Raw genomic sequence first — 24,317 nt, 5'->3', positions numbered from 1 at the left:
AGGGAGGTGCTATGGGGCTTTGCTAGGGTGGTAGTTCGAGTTCAGCAGGAGGACAGCTTGGGGAAGAAAGTGTTCAAGTGCCTGGTGGTCTTGGTGAGGATCGATCTGTATCGGCGTCCCAAGGGCAGGCGGTCAAAGTATCGACTTAGTATAACAAGTCCAAGGCTGGGAGTAGGATCAAAAGGTGAGGTGTGTGGATTGGACAAGGACTCTCGGGTAGAGGGGAAGCTTTGGGACCCCTCTCTACCAGAGCTCCCAATACCATGGAGCAGTGGCGGACACAGCCAGCAGTGGGCCCCTGTGCAAAATATCAATTGTGGGCCTCTCTGACCTGCGGCGCGCCGCTGCAAAAAATGGGGGTGGCTATAACCTGTGGCGCGTGAAGCGGCAAAAAACGGGTGTGGATAGAACCTAAAAATGGGCGTGGCAATGACCGGATAAGGGCGGAGCTAACTGTAATTTAAAGTGATCCCGGGGTGAGAGTGATATGGAGGCTGCCATATTTATTTCCTTTTAAACAATACTAGTTGCCTGGCGGCCCTGCTGATCTATTTGGCTGCAGTAATAAACTGAATTACACCAGCAACAAGCATGCAGCTTAATCTTCTCAGTTCTGACAATATTGTCAGAAACCCCTGGCCTGCTGCATGCTTGTTCAGGGTCTATGGTTGAAAGAATAAGAGGCAGAGGACCAGAACGGCAACCAGGCAACTGGTATTGCTTAAAAGGAGAGAAATATGGCAGCCTCAATATTATTCTCACCTCAGGTTCCCTTGAAAAGTGCAACGCAAAGACAGTGGGCCCAAGTTTTGGTTACCCTTTCCCCAGAAAATTCACATAATTGTGCAGGTTTTCTCAAGAAAATACACATAATGTGAGCAGATTTGCCCAGAAAATACATTCAATCATGTCGGCAGATTTGCCCAGAAAATACATTCAATCATGTCGGCAGATATGCCCAGAAAATACGTGCAATGATGTCAGCAGATATGCCCAGAAAATACGTGCAATGATGTCGGCAGATATGCCCAGAAAATACGTGCAATGATGTCGGCAGATATGCCCAGAAAATACGTGCAATGATGTCGGCAGATATGCCCAGAAAATACGTGCAATGATGTCGGCAGATATGCCCAGAAAATACGTGCAATCATGTAGGCAGATATGCCCAGAAAATACGTGCAATCATGTCGGCAGATATGCCCAGAAAATACGTGCAATCATGTCGGCAGATTTGCCCAGAAAATACGTGCAATCATGTCAGCAGATTTGCCCAGAAAATACGTGCAATCATGTCAGCAGATTTGCCCAGAAAATACGTGCAATCATGTTGGCAGATTTGCCCAGAAAACACATGCAATCATGTAGCAAATTTGTCCAGAACATACATGCAATCATGTAGCAGACCTGCCCAGAACATACACGCAATCATGTGGCAGACCTGCCCAGAACATACACCTGCTAAAATAAATAATAAAAAAAAACATTTACTCACCTGCAGCAGCAGACCTCCTGTCCCAGCCTCCATCCGGCACGCAGCTCCCATGGGTGGTTGGGTGGATAGGTAGCCTGGTGGGTGAGTGGGTAGGTAGCCTGGTGGGTGGGTAGGTAGGTAGCCCTTAGCCGGGTGGGTAGGTAGCCTAGTGGGTGGCTGGGTAGCCAGGTGGGTGGGTAGCCTGGTGGGTGGCTGGGTAGGCGGGTGGGTAGGTAGCCTGGTGGGTGGGTAGGTGGGTGGGTAGGTAGGTAGCCTGGTGAGTCTTTAGGTAGGTAGCCTGGTGGGTTGGTAGGTAGCCGGGTGGGTAGGTAGGTGGGTGGGTAGGTAGGTAGCCGGGTGGGTGTGTAGGTAGCCGGGTGGGTGGTTAGGTAGCCGGGTAGGTAGCCGGGTGGGTGGTTAGGTAGCCGGGTGGGTGGTTGGGTAGCCGGGTGGGTGGGTAGCCAGGTGGGTGGTTAGGTAGCCGGGTAGGTACCCGGGTGGGTGGTTAGGTAGCCGGCAGGGTGGGTAGGTAGCCGGGTGGGTGGTTAGGTAGCCGGGTGGGTGATTAGGTAGCCGGGTGTGTGGTTAGGTAGCCAGGTGGGTGGGTAGCCGGGTGGGTGGTTAGGTAGCCAGGTAGGTAGCCGGGTGGGTGGGTAGCCGGGTGGGTGGTTAGGTAGCCGGGTGGGTGGTTAGGTAGCCGGGTAGGTAGCCGGGTGGGTAGGTAGCCGGGTGGGTGGTTAGGTAGCCGGGTAGGTAGCCGGGTGGGTGTGTAGGTATCCGGGTGGCTAGGTAGCCGGGTGGGTGGTTAGGTAGCCGGGTAGGTAGCCGGGTGGGTGGTTAGGTAGCGGGGTAGGTAGCCGGGTGGGTAAGGTAGCCGGGTGGGTAAGGTAGCCTTTAGCTATCCGGGTGGGGGGCCCGACTCCTATCCTCCCTCCCTCACCTCGGGGGGCCCCCTCCCGGTATGCGCGGCGGCCGGCGGGAGAGCAGAAAATACAGGAAGTCTTCCGGGGCTGCAGCAGACGCTAGAGGCAGCTGCCGCTTGGTCTCCGATATGTCTCCAACTTTGTATACTGCTCGCTACTTCCTGGTTTAGTAGCGAGCAGTATACGGAGTTGAAGACAGGGGAGACCAAGCGGCAGCTGCCTCTAGCGTCTGCTGCAGCCCCGGAGACTTCCTGTATTTTCCGCTCTCCCGCCGCATGAGGGGGGGGGGGGGCGAGGTGAGGGGGGAGGACAGGAGTCGGGGCCCCCTAGGTTAAAAAAAAATAAAAAGTAAAATTAAAAAAAAAAAACCAGCAATACTTAATGGGCCCCTGAAGCAGCGGAACTTCAGGGGCCCTCGTGCGGCGGCACGGCCTGCACGGCCGTATGTCCGCCACTGCCATGGAGCTGGTATAGCTCAGGCTGCAGAACCCGTGGTCCAGGCTCCGCAATCTGCATGGGTGACAAGACTCAGGAGGAGAGACCCCACATTCAAGACATGAATAAAGGCGATCACCGATGTGTCTTCTCTGATGTGCCAGAAAGTCAGCTGAAACATTTCTCACACCAGGGAAACAAATAAGGACACTCTTCCTTGTTACTTGTGATGTGTGATTCTGAGGTTTAACGAGATTAGCTTTCTGACTAAAACATTTCCAACACTCTGGACATTAGGTTCACAAATAAGGACATTCTTCCGTGTGACTTCTCTGATGTGTAATAAGATTGGATTTCTGCCTGAAACATTTCCCACACTCTGGATATGAATAAGGCTGCTCATCTGTGTGAGATCTCTGATGTATATGAAGATCACCTCTCCAAATGAAATATTTCCCACATTTAGGGCACAAATAATAATAATAAGTAGAAGAAGAATAATTTATTTTGCCGAGTGCAACAATGTAGCACCCGGAATTTTTTGTGGTTCACACGGCAGAAAAAGGTGTTATACAGATAAGGGGCATTCCAGAGCGAGATATGAACAAACATAAATAACAACATGATTACAGCATGGCGGCATAAACGTAACTAAAGGGATTACAGCATACGATGTGGCGTGCAAAACAAAACAAGGGGATTCCATGATTGAGCAGCAGTGCACCGTCAGTGCAGGCTAGGGAGGTGCTATGGGGCTTTGCTAGGGTGGTAGTTCGAGTTCAGCAGGAGGACAGCTTGGGGAAGAAAGTGTTCAAGTGCCTGGTGGTCTTGGTGAGGATCGATCTGTATCGGCAACCCAAGGGCAGGCGGTCAAAGTATCGACTGCCAGGGTGGGTGGGGTCGTTCAGTATTTTGTTTGCTCTAGACCACAGCCTGGAGGTGTGTAGGAGATCTAGGGGTGGTAGAGGAGACCCAATGATCCTCTCGGCAGCATTGATTACTCTCTGGAGCTTAAGTCTGTCGCTCGCCGTGGCGCCTGCGTACCAGACGACAATGGAGGAGCAGAGGATAGACTCCACGGTTGCGGTGTAGAAGGTGATTATTAGTTCCCGCGGCATCCCAAATTTCCTCAGCTGCCTCAGGAAGAACAGTCTCTGCTGGGCCTTCTTCTGGGCCTTGGAGGTGTTTTCCGCCCACCTTAAGTCGTCTGTGATGGTGGCACCCAGGTACCGAACGCTGTGAGGAAGTCCTTGATCCAAGAGCACAGCAAGGGGTCGAGGCCGAGGTGGGCAAGATTGTCGTATAGGATGTCGGGGCATATTGTATTAAAGGCCGAACTGAAGTCAAGGAAAAGGATCCTGGCATAGGTGTTCGGGTTGTCGAGGTGTTCAGTGATGTGCGCCAGAGAGATAAGGACATTCATCTATGTGAATGCTCTCTGTTCACCTGTGTGACCCCTTACTCATTACCACAAGGTCCTTAGAGGTAGGTGCCCATGCTCCATACAGTCTGCAGGAAAGTGCAAAGGCACTTTGTTTTTTTGTGACTGACCTGAGGAGGTGGGGAGAGACCTGTGAAATACGTTGTTGTCGGCAAAATCATGCTGCAATAAAAATATTTTCCAATTTATCAGTGTCATATGTCTTCAGAGGCAAGAAACCTCTAAAATCTTTTTATTTTATTATTTTTTTATGATATTATACTGATATAGAGGGCCGGTGTTAGTCTGTGGGTGGGTGAACAGTGAAGATGAACTTTCTAGGCCAGGGGTCACCAAACATTTTGGGTCGAGGGGTGGGTCTACATACTTCAGACTGCTGGGGGCCGGAATATACATAAAATTATGTAGAAGTCTTTGAGGGCCAGACAGTGAAGCATATCCAGGCGACAACCTGCAGTCCAATTGAACAGCACTGTAACCTGATGTGTAATTTGATTGGAAACCAGTGAATTACTGCTTTCTGGCTTCCTTGTGGATGGGTGGGACGAGCACTGCTATTCTATATGCGGACCACCAATATTTAAAGATGTAGCTGACCGCATCTATAAGTAATACATTTTGGGCTTGATTTACAAAATGGTGCTAACTGTTAGCGTGGACATTTGCGCGCGATAACGCGGACTTTTGCATACGATCGTGCACCCGATCGTGCGCAAAAGTCTGTGTTATCGTTTTAACTGTTAACTGTTTAGCGCACCCGTGCTAACAGCACCGTTTTGTGAATCAAGCCCTTTGTGTGTCGGCGCCGGTAAAAAAGCCTCAGGGGGCCACATTTGGGCCATGGGTCTTAGTTTGAGGACCATTGTTCTAGGTGCATGAGCTGTGTGGTAGGAATGAGTTAATGACATTATAAGCAGTTGTCCTCTAGGTGCACAGTGAGGAATTACTTTTAATGATATGTATAGGAAATAGGATAGGATACATTGTTTACATAGTTGATACACCATAACATTGTTTACATAGTTGATACAATGTATTTGTTATATGTTACAGTGTGCAGAATGCTCACTTCACATGCTCATTACTTCACTCACCTGCAAGGAAGCTGCCAATTTCATAGGCCCACCACTCTATACACACCATAAGCATGCTTGGCACTGCCAGTACCACGAAGGAGTCCCAGTCTTGCAAGCAGTCCTTGGACCAACCTTTAATATTTGTTTTTAAGAATACAAGTTAAAATGTCTTTCCATATTTGAACATCACTCATGTTTTCCAAACCTACCAGATTCTGTAAGGCTATATAAACACTACAGGCTGAATCAGACCATTGTCTATAATGGACAGGTTTGTGGATTGTATGTTATTGATAAGATCCATTCACACATGTCTAAACACCAAGCACTGTTCTGCATGACTTTTGGACACCGCATGGAACATGGACATGCCAACTATGACATGTCCCTTACAACGAATGTGGCCAAACACAGTGTACCGTATACTGGATCTGCTGTGACCATTCAAATTGTGGCGTATAGTGTGAACCCAGCCTTTGGCTAGGTTCACAGTGGTCCATTACATAATGCAGGTGTTATAATGTGTGTGAACTGCAATGAAGCCTGGACATAGATGTTAATACAACAGCCTGCATGCGTCGAGTTAGAATAACACGATCATTTACAATGCAGAGATATGAACAACCCCGTAAAATTGTATAGGCAGTGAGTTGACATGCAGAAATATTCTGCAACACATCTGATGCACTTTGAACAGGGCTGAAGGGTGATTTTATACTGCATCAGTTGCATTACAGGAGAATTCTGCATGGCAACTCACTGCCCATGCAATGTTATGGGGCTGTTCACCTCTCTACATTGTAATGGATTGCATTATTCTAACTCGCTAAGTGCAGATTTTGTATTAACATCTAGGTCTCATCTCCATTGCAGTTGCCACACATTTTATGGGTGCATAATGGAACGCACGCATAATAGCAATCGCTCAGCACTAGAAATTTTGCAATGCATTTTTCATAGCATTTCTAAAGGAATGTGCAGGAGAACACCCCCAGGGGGTATATAAAAAAGAAGCCTAATGCAACTTGAAAATTTGGTGACATGCTCTGACACAGGTCCACTGACAGCATTAATAGGAGACCCTGTGGGCAGGGCTGCTACTTGTCTCAACCTTGCTATTGTGACTAGAAGAAGTTGGTGTGTCTGCAGCTCTGAAGTCTGTGCAGCAGCATGTGGGCAGAAGTGAGCTACTGATGAGGCACATTAAGGGCTCGTTTCCACTAGTGTGGTGTGAATCGGCGGGATTCCACCGCTGACGAAATCGCATGCGATTCCGCGTGCGTTTTTAGCCGCGATTTCGCATAGGCAGGGTATATGCGAATTTAACCATGTCACTGCCTGGTTCAATTTAGATTACTTTTGGTGCGAATTTGCAAGCGAAATCGCGGCAAAAAACGCACGTGCGATTTCCCCTATTAAATACATTGCCTGCGAATCGCCTGCATTCCACACGCAGGCGAATTCTGCAGGCTCTACCGTGCAGAAAAATCCTGCACAGAAAAACGCACCAAAAAACTGACAAGTGGAAACAGGCCCCCCACTTGTATTGGTTATGCGAATCCGCATGCAGACAACGCATGCGGATTCGCTCTAGTGGAAACGGGCCCTAAGGCTTCTTTTAAGGCCCATACACACGTCGGAATTTTCCAAATGACGAGTCGTTTGAACGTCCCATCGTTCAGTCGTCCGCACGCCAAATCAGGCGTGTGTACAGACTGTCGTTCGGGTGATAAGACTGGTCTTGAGCGATCTGCCGGGCAGTGACTTTCTCCCTGCTGGACAGGAAGTACGTAGCTGGGATTCCCGTCGGTCTGCACATGTGCATCACGCTGTGCCACACTAACTGCCTTGCCATAGACTTGCAGTAGGCATGGCTCATGCGGTAATGTATGACCTTTCGGTGGCTATGCAGTAAATGAACTACTTCCAGCACATTGCATCCCATCATGTAAGTATGAAAGTCTCTGTAGACTTTTTGGGGGCCAATCAGAGTGCGGGAATCAGGTCCTTTAATGTTAGTGGACCCGCTGGTGATGATGCCAGGAGGAGTGGAGATGCGTTATGTTGGAAGCGTTTGCTATGCTGCAATTCAACAGCATAGCGTGCACTAACTGCCCGCTCCCCTATTAAACACTCTATGATGCCAATAGGGCTTGTAGCGTGCAATGTCACTAATTAAGGCATGCTTAGTTTTATAGCGCTCGTAACAGCTGATAACTCTCACTGATCTCACTGATACGCAGTGCTCACATTAGTGAATCAACCCCATTATAATTAAATTCAACAATGTTAATCGCTTCTAAAGCCCCCCCCCCCCCGTCATTACCAAACAAACTCTTGTAAATAATAAAACAAAATGTAAGAACCTAACAGTTAAAAAAAAACAATAAATAGTTATTATTATTATTATTTATTGTATTTATAAAGCGCCAACATATTACGCAGCGCTGCACAATAGATACATGGGTTAACATACAGGTAGAACATATGGAAACTCACAACAAAACAAGATCATGCAAATGATTTCATAACAATACAGTGTCATAGGTCAAAATAGAGACTGTTCGAGTCTACAAGAGGGGTGGTTGTGAGTAAGATTGCATAATCAAGCTGTATACATTAGGGAGGAGGGCCCTGACAGAGGCTTACAATCTAAAGGGTGGGGTGGAGACAATAGGTGCGTCTTTTGAGAGGGGGTCTAACAGAACATATTATGGTGCTGGTGTAGGGGGGTATGCGAGCGTGAAGAGGTGAGTCTTGAGAGCTTGTTTGAAGGTATTAAAGGTGGGGGCAAGTCTGACGGCTGGTGGGAGAGAGTTCCAGAGAGTAGGGGCAGCCCTGGTGAAGTCCTGCAATCGTGCAAGGTGACTGAGTTATGCGTGGTGCGACTAGGCGCAGGTCATTGGGGGATCGGAGGGGGTGGGCTGGTATGTGCCTGTGGACCAGATCAGAGATGTAGGTCGGGCAGGTCTTGTGCACCGATTTGTAGGCCAAGCAAAGGATTTTGAAATTGATCCTAAAGCTGATGGGGAGCCAGTGTAGTGCTTTACAGAGCGGAGTTGTAGAGGCGCTGTGGTGAGAAGAATGTATCAGTCTGGCTGCCGCATTCATTACCAATTTAAGTGGGTCAGTACGGTTAGAGGGGAGACCAGATAAAAGAGAATTGCAGTAGTCTAGGCAGAGATGACAAGGGCGTGGATAAGGAGTTCAGTGGTGTCAGGGGACAGGTAGGAGCGGATCTTGGAGATGTTGCGGAGGTGGAAGTTGCAGGATCTGGCAATACCTTGGATGTGGGCTGTAAAGGAAAGTTCAGAGTCCAGAGTAATGCCTAGACAGCGGGCTTGGGAGGTAGGGTGGATAGTAGTATTTTCAATAGTGACGTGCAGATCTGGGAGGGGTGCAGCTGTGCGGGGTGGGAATATTAGGGACTTTTAAATATGTATGTCACGAGGGTATATTACTGTTATGTTAGAAAATAAGGGCGTGTAATTATTGACCGGACAGAAAAAATACACCTTTATTTCCAAATAATATATTGTCACCATACATTGTATCAGGAACATAATTGTAATGTTTGATAGTCGGAACTAATGGGCAAATAGAATGTGGGGGGTTTATTTATGGTAGCATTTATTATTTTAAAACTATAGAGAATGGAATAGGAAAAATAGTGTATTTTGTCTTCCCCCCCCCCCCCCCCCCCTGTTTTTCAAGAAAAATGCATAGAAAATAAATTAGTATATAAAGTAATTACTGAAAACAAGTATACCCCACAAAAAAGCTTAATTTGTGACAACAAAAAACCAAGATATAGATCATTCCGGAGAGAAAAGCAGTGATAAAGTTATAGTCAAATTAATAGGAGGAGCCAGGGCCGGCCTTTGACCTGAGCGACCGGCGCGATCGCTCAGGGCGCCGGCTTCCAGGGGGCGCTTCTGTCCCCTGGCTGCATGTTTAAATGTGGAGGCTGCCACTGCGGCCCCAGCTGGGTCCTCCCACTCCGCCCCCTGGTGCCGCTGCTGGGGGTGATGGGGGGCAAACATGTCGGTGCGGCCGCGGTGATGGAGGGGGGAGCCGCAGCGCGGGGAGGGCAGCCCGACCTCTCCCTCCCTTCCTCTCCGGGCCACCCTCCGTGCTCCCCCCTCCGATGTAGCAGAGAGAACAACTCACCTCCCTGGTCCCGATCGCCGGCGCCTCTCACTTGCCGCTGGTATCTTCTACATTAGTCACTGATGCACACTAAACTTCCTGCTTAACAGGAAGTTTAGTGTGTATCAGTAACTATGTAGAAGAGAGTAGACCAGCGGCAAGTGAGAGGCGCCGGCGATCGGAACCAGGGAGGTGAGTTGTTCTCTCTGCTGCATCGGAGGGGGGAGCACGGAGGGTGGCCCGGAGAGGAAGGGAGGGAGAGGTCGGGCTGCCCTCCCTGCGGCTCCCCCCTCCAGTATGAGGGGAGAGGAGGAGGGGAGGGGGGGGGTACCTACCTACCTACCCTATACTGGGGGCAGCTACCTATCTAGCCAATACTGGGGGCAGCTACCTATCTAACCTATACTGGGGGCAGCTACCTATCTAACCTATAGTTGGGGCACCTACCTATCTAACCTATACTGGGGGCACCTACCTATCTAACGTATACTGGGGGCAGCTACCTATCTAACCTATACTGGGGGGGCAGCTACCTATCTAACCTATACTGGGGGCAGCTACCTATCTAACCTATACTGGGGGGCAGCTACCTATCTAACCTATACTGGGGGGCAGCTACTTATCTAATCTATACTGGGGGCACCTACCTATCTAATCTATACTGGGGGCACCTACCTATCTAACCTATACTGGGGGCAGCTACCTATCTAACCTATACTGGGGGCACCTACCTATCTAACCTATAGTGGGGCAGCCACCTATCTAACCTATACTGGGGGGCAGCTACCTATCTAACCTATACTGGGGGGCAGCTACCTATCTAATCTATACTGGGGCAGCTACCTATCTAACCTATATTGCAGGTACCTACCTACCTATCTAACCTGTACTGGGGGCACCTACCTATCTAACCTATAGCTGGGACAAATGCCTACCTAACCTATACTGAGGCAAGTATACTGGCTACCTATACTGGGAACACCTACCTGGCTAACCTATACTGGGGGGGGGGGAATCTATAGCTGGCTACCTTTACTGGGTCATCTATGCCTGGCTACCTATACTGGGGGGGACTTATAGCTATATGTCAGGAATCAGGATGGTCGGAGGCACGCTGAGCCTCAGGCTGCTGCAGAGAAGCGCGCAGCACGTGTGCCACTCAGCCCTGTGACAATATCCTGAGTGACGACGAGTCCTTCTCTCCTGCTCCCAGAATCCTGGCACCTACATTGGCACTAAGCTCCCCCATACCCATTAGTGTATGTGTGTGGTGCGCTCACACGCGAAGAGGATGAATGTGGGGGGGGCACCAAAATCTGGTTACGCTTAGGGCGCTGTGAAACCTAATGCCGGCCCTGGGAGGAGCGCTGACGGCAGGTGAAAATGGCATCATATAAATGGTGTCCTGAAAACATCTTGCTTTAACTGATGGATAACATGGTACAATACTCTATTGCTTTTTAATGCAATGGATATGTATAATTATTTCGATCACAAATGTTATAAATAGTTCCATAACCTGACATAAGTAACAGTCATACCTCCCCAAGTATGTACATGAAGTTTCTTCAGCCAAATATAAAGAAATAAAAGAAATGCCTGGGAATACTGAGCAATGGTGTTGGCCCAGGCCGAACCCCTGTGAAAAAAAATGTACTTTAGTGAATTTTGAATCGTGTTTATACTGTGTATGAATATGCTCCTACTCAAAATGTATTACTCTAAAATTCTGCATTAATGAATCAGCAGCAGAGCTTAATGTCACGTAGAATTAAAATGAGAGGGATATGGAGGCTGGCATATTTATCGCCTTTTAAACAATAACAGTTACTTGTCAGCCCTGCTGATCATTCTGGCATCAGTAGTGTCTGAATCACACACCTGAAACAAGCATGCAGATACTCCAGTCAGACTTCAGTCAGACACACCTGATTTGCATGCTTGCTCAGGGTGTATGGCTAAACATATTAGAGACAGAGACTCAGCAGGACAGTCAGGCAATCTGCATTGTTTAAAAGGAAATAAATAGGTCAGTGCACAAACTGGCAGCAGACAATGCCTACAAGTATCAAAAAGGTGATTGTAGAAGCTGTCATGGCAGATAAGTGGCGAAAAAGTTATCTAGTAGTTGCAGGTGTGCAGAGCAGGGACAAGGTCCTCCAGCACCCAAGGCTGAGACACCAAAGTGCACCCCTCCATCCCTCCGACCTCAGCTGTCACACACGGATTGCTATTAGACTAAGAGGGCTACAGGGCCCACAACCTCCCCAACACCTTAATATCTAGTTATCTGGCTTGCAGTCACTGCCATGTATCCCCTTTTCTTATTTCTTTCTGCTTCATACACAATTAGGAATGACAGCTGAATGAATTGTGCGCCCCCTCCTTCACTGCGCCTTGAGGCTGGAGCCTCTCCAGCCTATGCCTCGGCCCGGCCCTGCAGGTGTGCATAGTATGACTGAAGAAAGAAAAACTTTGCAGGAAAGAGGAGGACCGAAAGAGGAGAATGACTGGCATGAAAATGAGCTTATAATACTACACTTGTTATGGGTGTAAAAGACTGTGATGTCCACAGTTGTTTTATGACCCTTGCAAGTTGCAAGCAGTGATGATCACTGGATAAAATCCGAAAATAGGTTTTATTCGGATTTCATCCAACTAATTAAATCACCTGTGCGGGTGGGCGAGGGAGGGTTAATCTTACCCATCATACGTCTTCTTTGATCTGTTCCACGGTGCCTCCGAAGATGCGTTCCAAGCGCGTCACATGACTACAAACAGTTCCTACTTCAACCCGGAAGGAGGAAGTGTTTGTAATCACGTGACCGCGGCTTGGAATGCATTGTGGGAGGCGCTATGGGACGGATCAAAGAAGACATGTGATGGGTAAGATTAACCCTGCCTCGCCTACACGCACAAGTGGTTTAATTGGCAGGATGAAATCTGAATAAACCTATTCGGATTTTATCCGAATACTTTTTTTGAGCATCCCTGCTTGCAATGTGGGCCCCCAGACTGTGAGGATCACCAGGGGGAGACAAGGGAAAGTGTGTAAAGATAAGAGGGCTCCATGAAAGTTTTTATTTTTCTTTGGGGGGGGGGGGGCATGATTTGTACTTATGCCCCTGCCACAGATAATTCCTATATCATTAATTGTGTTCATATACTTACATGACTCCAAGCCCCAGTACAAAGAGAAAGACATAGTTCACAAGGACATTTATGATATTTGCTATAATGCTGACAATAATCTGTGCCTTGACAATTCCCTGTAACACATAAAAAGTTTGAACCTTATTACAATCATTTTCCACATGGAAGGGTTGCAGTAAAATATGATAATGGTCTCAATTCACTAAGCTTTATCAAACACTAGGGATGGCCCTGTTTAGGAGAAATGTTTGATAATGTATTTTTAATAAAGCTCAGTTAATTGAGGCCAATGTCTAAAAAAAGCCAAAGGGCTCCATTTATAAAACCATGTTCGGTAACTCTTTTTTAGGTGAAAAATTACCTCCAGTGATAATTACCGATTTTTTGGAGTATTCACAAAACAATTACCAAGTGCGATAAATGTTTGACAAAAGTGTGGTAAAACAGATGATAAACAGGTGATAAAACAGTCAGTAATATATATGGAAAAAAAGCTTTTTTGACCACTGTAGGGCATCCCATATGCTTGCCACCCATTACACAGAGATGACCCAGGAAAGCCTGTCACATTTAAAGTGGGGGCTCAACTCTTGCTCAGGACAGAAGGAAAACATATATAAATGCACCCTGTATGTATATCGTTTAGCCTGTCTTATTCCCCCTCATCTGTGAATAATTCCAACTGTAATTTGAGCTCTCAGCTGTGCCTGTGTCAACTTTGATCGCCTGCTCCTTCAGAGAGAAACAAGATGGATCTACTATCTGAAGGCTTGTAGGTCCCCGGGTCTTAATGAGATGTTCAGGTTTCCCCACTTTTTACCTGTATAGATTTTACCTGATGACCTGCTGGCTTATATTTACACCATTTTGTCCCCCTGAATATTCACTTTCCCTGCTGGAGTTTGTTGTGAGACCTGGGCGCGCTGCTCCTCCACTGTGGACGTATGATGGGTTTTGTTTCAAGCCCCCTATATGCAATCTTTGTGTGCATCCCCTCAATTGGCTTACTCTTCTTTTATGCCAATGGGGATCTCTACATTTAGCCATTGTGCCCATTTACACCCTACCATTTGCTAACCCACACTTACGTGTGGTTGTTTCCACTGTACTCTGTATCCGACGAGTGGATGCTACTATTTGTGAATGTATGCAGTGTTATCGATGGACCACTTGGGGGCCGGGGTGGTCAATGGCCGCATCGGCGGGATGGTGGTTTTACTTCCTCTTCGTTGCACCGCATGCGTCACTTCTGGTCCGGGCGCGCACTTCCGCTGCTCCCCGATTGGCCGCTTCTATGTATTTGAACGTGTGAGTTGAGCAAGGTGGACACGCCTTCTGATGACGCCGAAGCATGGCGAAACATGTAAAGGCTGTGCCTCCATGAGACGCCGTCCCGACCCGCAGCCATCATCCACTGACCATGTCCTGGCAGGACCTTTGTGAAGTGACCCCGCATGGCTGCACACAGCAGCTACTCCACCAGCTTTGTTTGACACGGCCTGACATATGAGACAGGACCTGGTTGACAACATACAGTGACTTGCCGCTGAACTTAGCACCGTAGGAGTTTTTTTTTTTTTTTTTTTTCTGAGCTGGATGTGCCAGATGATTTACAGACATCACCAACTCAAGCTCCCATCAAGAAGTCATGAGTAGTGGTGAGATTTGGTGTACTCCTGTCATATATACAGTGCTCTATGTGTGGATGCTAAGCCACTGATCGGCCATTTGTTGCTGCATTTGCCTTGTCTGCATAGACTGTCCCTTTCCGGCTCATCTGGCTTATCTACAAGTCTGCTGCCTGCTGAACTTGTCTGCATTGTTGTCACTAACATTGTTGGTTCCTGCTTTAGTCTGCCATCCATCTCCTCCTGTTCCTGGCCATTGACATCTTTGATATTTTTGAACAATCTTTTTGTGAGCTCACTTTTTTCCTTGTTCTTCTGGACAGTGGTATGTGTGCTAGTTGTGTGGTGGTTGGTAGCGTGAGGGGGATGGCCGTCTCATGATGTTTTTCAATTTTTGTAGGCTAGGTTTATAATGTTCACTACTAAATAAAATTATTACTTGATATTCATTAGGGTTCGTGTGACCATATTTTTTGTATTTACAAACCTGAGCACCTGCTAATCATTACCTCTCCAATTTTTGTATAATGTATATAAATTAGCCTGTCTAATTCCCCCTCATCTGTGAATAATCACAACTGTAATTTGGGCTCTCAGCTCTTTTAGAGCAGAGAGGAATTTCCTCCTCGGCATCTATAAAATCATCTAAAAGACTGTACGAGGTATGAAAGTGCGCCTTGAGATTAGACAAACTCGTCTTCTCTGCCTTCTATGTAAAATTGACATAAACTTGAGCGGACATAGGGTTAACATCCTGTGTTATTAGCTGCTCTGCTGAGGCAGCCAGCTGGCACAGCTGAGAGCTCAAATTACAGTTGTGATTATTCAATCACAGATGAGGGGGGATGAGACAGGCTAAACTATATGCATACAGGGTGCATTTATATATGTTTTCCTTCTGTCCTGCACAAGAGTTGAGCCCCCACTTTAAATGTGACAGGCTATCCTGGGTTGTCTCTGTGTAATGGGTGGCAAGCATATGGGATGCCCTACAGTGGTCAAAAAAGCTTTATTTCCACACATATTACCGACTGTTTATCACCTGTTTTACCGCACTTTTATCAAACTTTTATTACACTCGGCACATTTTTTGTGAATATGCAAAAAAAAAAAATTGGTAATTATTACTGGTGGTAATTTTTCACCCAAAAAAAGAGTTACCGCACATGTGATTGTGAATAGAGCCCATAGGCTCCATATTTCGTTTCCTGGTAGGAGCGTACATACCTGATTTTGCAAATATCTTGCCTCTATCTGGTATAGGAATGCAGCCTATTGAGAAAAAAACAGCATATTTCAAATTGTGTTTTCTAATTGTGGAATATGTGAAAAAGTTGCTTATGTTCTGTATTTGTGATAGAGTGTGTTAATTTTGTGTAGAAGAGTAGAAAAAGCATGTGATTAATTTGATGATAGATTTGTAAAAATTTGATTGGTGGTCACAATTATGAAGTGTTCACTAAAAACCAGAGCCTTACAAATCTATCAGACTGACCACATTATTTTCTACTACCAACATGAATAGATACTTCTTGATACTACAATACATGTGATTTGTTTGACTGTCAAGACAAAGGCCTCTTTTCCGCTAAGGCTGGTTTCACAGTGGGATGTTAAAGTCCCACGTTACAGCAGCCAGTAACGCAGCCTAACTCACAGCACTGTAAAATCAATGTGCTGTTCACAGTGCACACGTTGCGTTACATAGTAACACAGCACGTTTAAACAAAGTGCTGCATGCTGTACGTTATACTGGGCTAAGCCACGTTAGACTATTTGCACATGCTCAGTAATGTTGGAGGAGGAGGTCTCCCCTCCTCCTCCATGGCCAGCCACATGGCTAATTAATATTCACTGCTCTGAGGAGACTGGTGGTGGGACTGTAGTGTTGTCCGGATCATGAACGAATCCTTCATTTGATCCGGATCTTTTTTGTGAGTCGAATCATCCGGATCATCACAATGAAAGATTCGGTTCACAGTGGATGTCTGTCTGGAGGAAACAGGAACATACAGAATGTACAGTGCAGGGAGATATTTTTTATTAAGAAAACTACGACATACAGCATACAGGACAAATAATAAATAAATTAAAAGTATGCCATCCAATATAACAACTCAAAATTCCCATGAGTTTCTTCAATAACAGAAAAACACATATAGCATAACTGTGCTCCAAGAATAAACAAGAAATCACCATCAGATAAAAAGGTATACATATCAACCACTGCTGAGGAGGTAGCACTCACACCACACTCATACTGACGAGACACCCAGACAAAAATAAATAAATAAATAAAACCATATATCAGGAACAACCACCAAAAGGACAAATGACAACACCCACACTACAACAATCATACCCACAAAAAAAAAGAAAATACACAACATACACCACCACCAAAAGTGAAGAGGACTACTACCCACATTACACCATGCATACACGCATCCATGCAGTTGGGACTTTTACGCCTAAGGACTCCTAGAATATAATAAGTTCCAGCTTAAGAATACACAAGACTAAAAGATCACAACAGGCAAGACAAAAAAGAAACAAAACAACCAGACAAGACGTAAGTCTCACCTACAAATAAAAGGAAGCACAAAGGGGCAACTCCCTTTGTGCCTGCGGCCAGACTCAAAAAATGTAATAAAAAGGAAAAAATCTAAGGTGAAAAGAAAGAGATAGGCGGCCAACACCCAGGAGAGGTTCCACCAGCTCAAGGAGGCTTGATGGTCTGCCACGCCAGAACCCAAGCTCCTCTCCCCAGTTTCTTCCTCTCCAAGAACCGAATGGTCCCCACCTCACCCAGAATGTTGTTCACCACCACCTGGACAGGCAAGTCTTTCTTTCTAATAGTTAAGTCACACCGTGCCAACCATGTGTGTCTCCTAACAACTAAGCTAACTACATATAACGTGCACAAATCAAACGCTGATTGAACGCTCCATACGCCCACTCAGCATAACTAAGATGCTCGAGAAAAGGAATATCTAGAGCCCTCCCCACCTGTTTGTACACCTCTACGTTGAAGGGGCATGACATCAGGAAATGGTCCATGTCCTCCTCAACATTGCACCCCTGTTGAGGACAAACACGGTCCGCCACATCCCGACACTTCATGTTCCCCCCAACGTAAAGCTTGCCCTGGAAGGTAAGCCAGGCGATGTCCCACAATTTGTTCGGCACTCGCGGTGAATTAAGTAATCGCAAGCCCTTCTCCAAAATTGTGCCTGGGCAATCCCTTAAGGCCAGTGAGTCAGGATAGTAGGAGTCCACCAACCTAGTCAAGAGGACCTTCCTCTCAACCGATCTGATGTCTTCCACCGTCAATCCCCACTGTAGTAATTTTTTCATGCAAGGCATAACATAGGCCGGAAGGTAGCCATGACGTGCTCTCAGATTTTTCACTGGGCCACCGCTCTTCCATTCCCCGAGGAAAGGCTCACACCAAGTCTGAAAGATACCTACCCAACTAGGCGGGCTCTCTACCAACAAACTACCAAGATTGTATTTGATAAAGATCAGAGAGAAAAAAAACAATCTGGTTGACCATACCTAGGCCACCCTCCCGCCTAGTTTTGTAGGTAATGTTCCGATGCACATGGTTTAGCCTGTTTCCCCATAACATCAGGAAAAACAGGCTATTGACCCTGGTGTACAGAGATGCTGGCAAAATCGCAACATAGCTGACATACAACATTATTGGAACCAGATAGATCTTGATCAAGTCAACCCTTTCCCTAAGGGTCAAATTCCAACCCTTCCAACGAGTCACTTTAGTGTTGACATCATTCAGTTTGCATTCCCAATTTCGCAGGCCGTAGTCGCCTGAGCCGAATTTGATGCCAAGGATCTTGATTTCCTCCTGAGGCACGGGAAAGGAACCGGGAAGCACAAAGGACTCTTCAGCTTTGCCCATCCAGAAAGTTTCACACTTATCCGGATTGATCATTGAACCAGATGCTAATGAGTACCGGGAGATCTCTTCAGCAACCACCAACGCCTCCTCCGCTTTAGAGATCACCACGGTGACATCATCGGTATAAGCCACCACCTTCAGAGATGAGACACCAGAGATGCCCATCGGAACCCCACCAAGCGTGCTGCCCTCTAGCCTTCTCACGAAGGGGTCGATGGCAAACACATATAGTAGAGAACTCAGTGGACAACCCTGGTGGACCCCCGAGCTCACCTCAAAAGGTTGGCCGACCCATCCATTGATGAGCATGAAACTCTCAGCCTCTTTGTACAAAGTCCGTAGCCAATTCACAAACCCACCCTGCAAACCGTATGCACTAAGTAATCGCCACAGGTACTTGTGGTTGACTCGATCAAAAATCTTAGACTGGTCCAATGTCAGCAGGAACTTTCCCCAGCCTTCAGCCCTGCAGTGTTCCAGGAGTTCCCGGACAGCCAACAGTGCTGAGAGCATACTCTTGCCCGAAACGGCACAGTGCTGATGGCGGGAAAGAACATCTGTTACCTGGGACAATCGCCAGAACAAAATCTTTGCCAGGATTTTCCTGTCGATGTTGTGAAGGCTGATGGGACGCCAGTTCTCAATCATCTCAGGGTCACGCCCTTTTGACAACAAGATCACTGCAGATTGTCTCATGGAGGGCGGTAACTGGCCCTCAGCGAGACAGTCATTGAACACACCGGCCATCTGAGGGGCCAAGATAGACGTGAAAACCTTATAAAATTCGGCCATCAGTCCATCTGGCCCTGGAGTCTTTTTGGGCACGAGACCACCAATGGCCCTCGCTACTTCATCTACAGTGATCTCAGTTGTCAAGTCTATGGCAGAAACATCCACATCTCCCAGACCTGGTATGGAGGCCAAGAAGTCTTCCATCCTCGCCTGGTCAAGTGGCTTCTCCCCAAGCAGATCAGCGTAAAACTCTCTAGCGATGGATAGGATCTCCGACCTGGACTTTGCCAGAGACCCCGAACCATCCCTGAGACCATGGACCGTCTTAAGCGCTGAACTTTGTTTGAAACTCTGGTAAGGATCAGGCATGTGGCATTTACCATGATCCCTTTCCAGAGTCAAAGAAGCCAACCGATCATACTGCTGCTGCTTGAGGCGAAGTTTGACCTCAGAGAGGCGCTTCCTCTCCCCTTTAGACTTGGGGTGGGCATAGATGTTTATAAGCCTGAGGTCCTGCCCCCTCACACAGACGTCCAAGACCAGGCACCTACCCATCTCCACCTCGATTACTCGCCGGCATGTTACCATCTCAGCCCTAAAAAGGACCGCCACACCACTAACAGGCTCTCCCGCAAGAGACCAAAAACTCGGACCGGCCAACCAGTCCCTCTCAGCCAACCATAGGTCAGCCAGAGAGGTGAGCCTGGTCTCCTGCAGGAAAAAATATCAGCCTCAAGGCCAGCCAAAATCGAAAAAGTCAATTTTCGAGCTCTGGGAATTTTGATGCTGGCAACATTGATTGTTGCCAACATGAGTGGTGGGGGAACAGCCATCAGAATAATTTAGGCTTCCCTTTGTACTTCCTTACACGTGGACAATAAACTGAAATCAAAGGACAACATCAACAAGAAAAGAAAATACATGAACACAAAATACACTACCCCCTCAGACAGTATCTGCCCCTTCTAAATCCATGTCCTCCTCTTCGGATAAGAGGGGACCAGAGGCCAGGACCTCATACCTATTTGAAAACCTAACCCCTTGTCTTTTCACAACAAGTTGTTCTCGCTTTGCTTCTCTCTTCTCCAGAGAAGAGGATCTCTTGACCTTGCCACCCCTCCTCTTCTTCCTGTTCCGGAGCCTCTCCTCCAAATACCTCCTTTCCTCCTCCGTCAGGTGCTCCCTACCCCGAGGCGCCAGGAAGACACCTGTGAAACCAGGGAGCCGTGCCTTTGACGGAGGAGAAGAGGGGAGAGGAGAGGAACTGACTCAGCAGGAAGGGAAAGCTGAGCATCAGGATCAAAGACCGGAGGAGGAGGGAGGTTAACAGGGGGGTCAGGAGGGAAGGGAGAGGAAGGAAGGGCAGGAGGAGGGGAAGTAGGAGGGGGAAGTGCAGGTGGAGGGAGGGCAGGAAGAGGGAGGGAGGGGGCTCAAAGTGGTAGGGAACAGGGGATGGGATTTTGGGGGGCGCGGAGGAGGATGATCCAGGACCATCCCCTTTTCCACGACCCTTTTGTGACCTAGTTTGGGGCCTAGGTCGCTGCGGTTTGGGAGAAGAGTCTCTCCCCCCATGAGCAGCATCCCGGATGTGAGCCGATGACCTGCGTCCAGTCTGCCCCACAGGGGCCATGCCTGTCTGAGGAGAACCAGGGGGGGGACCACAGAGGATGGGGTGTCACAGGACACAGAAACATTAGGTGCTGGAACAGGCTGGACGGAAACAACAGGAGAAGACACAGAGACAGTCTGATCCTCCCCATCCATACACTCCAGCATGGCCTTCCTGAGATCCTCAGGCATAGTAGTCCAAGAGACCGGGCACTCTGTATAGGGGTGTCCGAATTCAAAGCAAAAATTGCACTTTATCCTTTTGCATGAACTGGCAGAGTGCCCAAACTCTTGCCACCTACTACACCTGGGGTTGGGACATCCACTAGCAAGATGTCCCCTCTTGCCACACTGATTACAGGTCCTGGGTTGACCTTGGTAATATGTAATGATCTTATCACGTCCTATAAGGGCGGAGCGGGGAATATGGGTGACGACCCCCTCCTTCACATGGAGCTTTATTGCCACCTCATATTCCCCCCACCATATCCCCAGGTCGTCCAGGACTCGGTGTGGCGGGGACATGACATCGGCATAGTACTGGACCCAGGTCATCAGGTCACGAACCGGGATGCTCTCATTCTGCACCACGATGTGAGTCTTTCTCTCTAGGGACTGTCTGGAGAGAGGGAACACCGTGAAGCCATGCCACTGATTATTGACAGACTCCCTCAACCTCTCCTCCAGAAACGCCTCCATCCCATGTTGTGAGAGAAAGCTCACATCGTAGTACTGAGGGGGGTCCCCTGGAGCCAGGATCGCCAACAAGTCGCATGGCTTAATCCCCAGGTCTAACAGATATTTAACAAACTCCCTCTTGTTAAGGATTGCAGAAGTATGTTCCCATTTTAAACGTACCCCATTCCGCCGACCTGGGGAGTGAGCCTCTGATCCTGTCTCCAGGGGAGCCAAGACACTTCTCCCAGAATTCGAGCTTCTAGCTGCCCTGGAATACGACATAGGCTGGGCTGGGGGAGCAGTCCGAGCCGAAGCTGCCAGAGGAACGAGGGCCCCAGGGTTAGCAGCCGGTCCCAGGGCAGGAAAACCCACTCTCGTCACGCTCTCCAACTCTGGCACCTCCGGCTCAACAGCACCCCCTCCAGCACCAACTCCAGTCTCCTCATTAGAGACACCCTGATCATTACTGACCGCATCATCTCCCCCGTTGGGAACTTCAACAGCATCAACAGTGGAAGCAGGGGGAAGAGGAGGCTTGTATCTGGGGGCATTAGGGCCCAACCCAAAAATGGTTGCCATGGATATTTGTTTGCCCTGAAAGTCAAATCTCTTGATCAGTTCATTTTCCACCAACACCCTCTTCCCTTCGGCACAAAACTCCATTTGGAAGCCACAATTGGGGTCACCCATGCCTACCAGATACAAGCCTGAGTAATTGCCCCCGATTCCACCGCTTGAATCATTAATGTGTTCATGATTTACAATTAATCTACTCTTTTCTAACCTGAAGGTCAAGTCCATTGTTTTGAATTCCGTGACTAAGTCACTCTTGACCACAGGTGGAGGCTCTAGATGTTTTTTTTTTCCCCCTTTTTTCTGTTTCTTTTTCTTCCTTTCCTCACCATTCAGATCACTCTCTGAATCGGAAAAGGAAAACAAATTTCTTTCAAAAAGAATATCTAAAGAGCTTGTATGTACCCTTCTGCTCCTGGCTTTTTCTTCCCCTTGCAATACCAATACATCTCCACCTTCTTGTTTTTGGAAGAAAGCTTTCTTATCCCTTTTATTGGGACCCACCCCCGCCTGCCCCCCAGCATTAGAAGGCTCAGACATCTCTCCCACACCCCCATCACTTTCCAGTTCTTCCTCCTCCATGGAGGATAAGTCAGTTTCTTCAGCTACTAACTGGCTGGCGGCATCACTCCAGCCTCCAATAGCCAGCTTCACCGCCTTACTAACTTTATTTCTTCCTTTCTTCCCCCTTTTCTTCCTAGGAAGTAAAGAAAAGCTGTCCTCACCATCCTTGAAGCGAACAGTTCCGCTGCCATCCACCAGGGGTCCCTGGTTAACATCACCAGAAGTGTCTCCTGTGGATTCTGCTTCAGGGCAGAGTTCCTGGGCCAATTGCTCAAGTTCTTTGTACTCCTCCCCACTCTCAGCGAGGCTAGCAGGTCCAAGCTGCACTTCCCCTTGCATAGCCGCTCCCCCTTGTGGGATGATTTCCTCAGCTTCATCTTGCTCCATGTGGCCTTGCAATGGCAAGCTTTCCCCAGGACTCTGGGTGCACTCATCACTCCCCAATCTCGTACCAGGCACCACCAAGGCCCCCCAGTACCACCCAGCACTCCATCGGGGGGCAACTTTGTGCGGACACCCGGGGGGGCCACTACAGCCCCGCTAATCTCCCTCTCTCCAGACAAGCCAGAGAGGGGCACGACCATTACAGCCTGAGTGCCGACAGCACCCACACCCCCACCCCCACTGCCACCAGAGGCCCCCACAGCAGGCATGCTGCAGGGACCCCCAGCAGCAGGAGCAGCAGCGCAAGCACCATCAACACTCCCCGGGCACCCACCACAGTCGGGTACTGACTCTACCGGCACCCCCTCACCTTCCAGCACCCTGATGGCATCCAGTAGGCCTGCTCCTCCACTCTCCTGGGCACCCTCAGCAACCTCACTTTGCCCCAGGGGAATTGGGGTTTGGGTAGGGGTGTCTTGAGTATCATCCGGTTTCACCCCCAGGGGGGCATCACAAGGGGTGCTGCCTTTCTCCACAATCATACATTCTTCATCTTCCACCTCCTCCTCACTGTCAATATCAGCTTCTGGCTGGAGCATTTTTTTAAAACGCTTCTCATGCCCCAGCCGCTCTGCAAAGGGCCCTCCAGCCTTTTCCAGCTCAGCAAGCTTCGCCTACTGGGCTCGGATCCCCTTTCTCAGCCCAGCTAGCTCCTTGTTGGTGTGGAGGTACTCAGGCTTCCAACTCACTCCATATCTATGTTTGGCTTTAGCAAAAATCCATTTTAATTGCTTAAGCGTGTCTTCGCAATTTTTACAGTGCACAGCCAACCAAGGACGTTGAACTTGTCGACCGCCAAACCATCCGAAGAGGAACCACCATCATCCCCCTGGTAAGTGGTAGAGGTAGGGGGGGTATGAGCTGGCCGCTCCATGCCTGGAGCGGCCAGTTAGTGTAGGAAAGCCCCTGCCCGGCTAATGCCCGGAGCCGGGACTTCAGGTCAAAAAGTGTCCAGAAAAGAAGCCTCCAAGTCAGTCTGGAAACAAGCCTGATGGGACCCCTCCTGGAACTTCAGGAGCTCAGAAAAACACGTCCTCCACCTGCAGGGAAAGTCCTGTCCTGCTAATCATTTCACCCAGTCTGCTTCCCTAGTAAAATGATTCAAATGATTCAGTTCAAAGATCCGGATCTTTTCAATGATCCGATTCAAATGATCCGAATCCTTAAAAAGATCCGGACTTCCTATCACTAACCTGGAGCAGCTGCTTTGAGAGCTGCATAAGGCAGCTCAATCTGACGTCCAACTTCAATACCACCACGCGTTGCGTTAGGGGCATGTTATGCGACCATAACGTCCCCTAAAACGCAACTTCTTGGTGGGAAAGTAGCTTAACTGAATGATAGGCAGTGAAATGCCTCTCAAACTCTCACTGCTGCCTGGTATCTGCACACTGCTGCCAGGATACCAGTTCTCAGTGAACAGGCCCATAGAATTGTATGGGCAGTGAGTTGACATGCAGGATTATTCTGCAACGCAACTGACCACTGTGAACAGGGCTTTAGGACTGCAGCCACTT

At 48.2% G+C, this 24,317-nt stretch overlaps 1 protein-coding gene across 1 annotated transcript in view; it reads right to left on the bottom strand.

Annotated features, from left to right (window-relative positions):
• LOC137544299 (multidrug and toxin extrusion protein 2-like) overlaps window positions 1-24,317 on the bottom strand; it is a 204,465-nt gene that overhangs the window by 104,175 nt on the left and 75,973 nt on the right. The window contains exons 6-9 of the mRNA XM_068265355.1: window positions 15,507-15,551; window positions 12,670-12,767; window positions 11,040-11,137; window positions 5,368-5,481 (exon numbers count right to left, since the gene is read on the bottom strand). Coding sequence (XP_068121456.1) covers window positions 5,368-5,481; window positions 11,040-11,137; window positions 12,670-12,767; window positions 15,507-15,551 — 355 coding nt within the window. The remainder of the gene's footprint in view (window positions 1-5,367; window positions 5,482-11,039; window positions 11,138-12,669; window positions 12,768-15,506; window positions 15,552-24,317) is intronic.

Source organism: Hyperolius riggenbachi, chromosome 2 (assembly GCF_040937935.1).
Source record: "Hyperolius riggenbachi isolate aHypRig1 chromosome 2, aHypRig1.pri, whole genome shotgun sequence".
Lineage (NCBI taxonomy): Eukaryota > Metazoa > Chordata > Amphibia > Anura > Hyperoliidae > Hyperolius > Hyperolius riggenbachi.
Note: the sequence above shows the minus strand (reverse complement) of the source record. Positions and strands in the feature narration are given on the sequence as shown.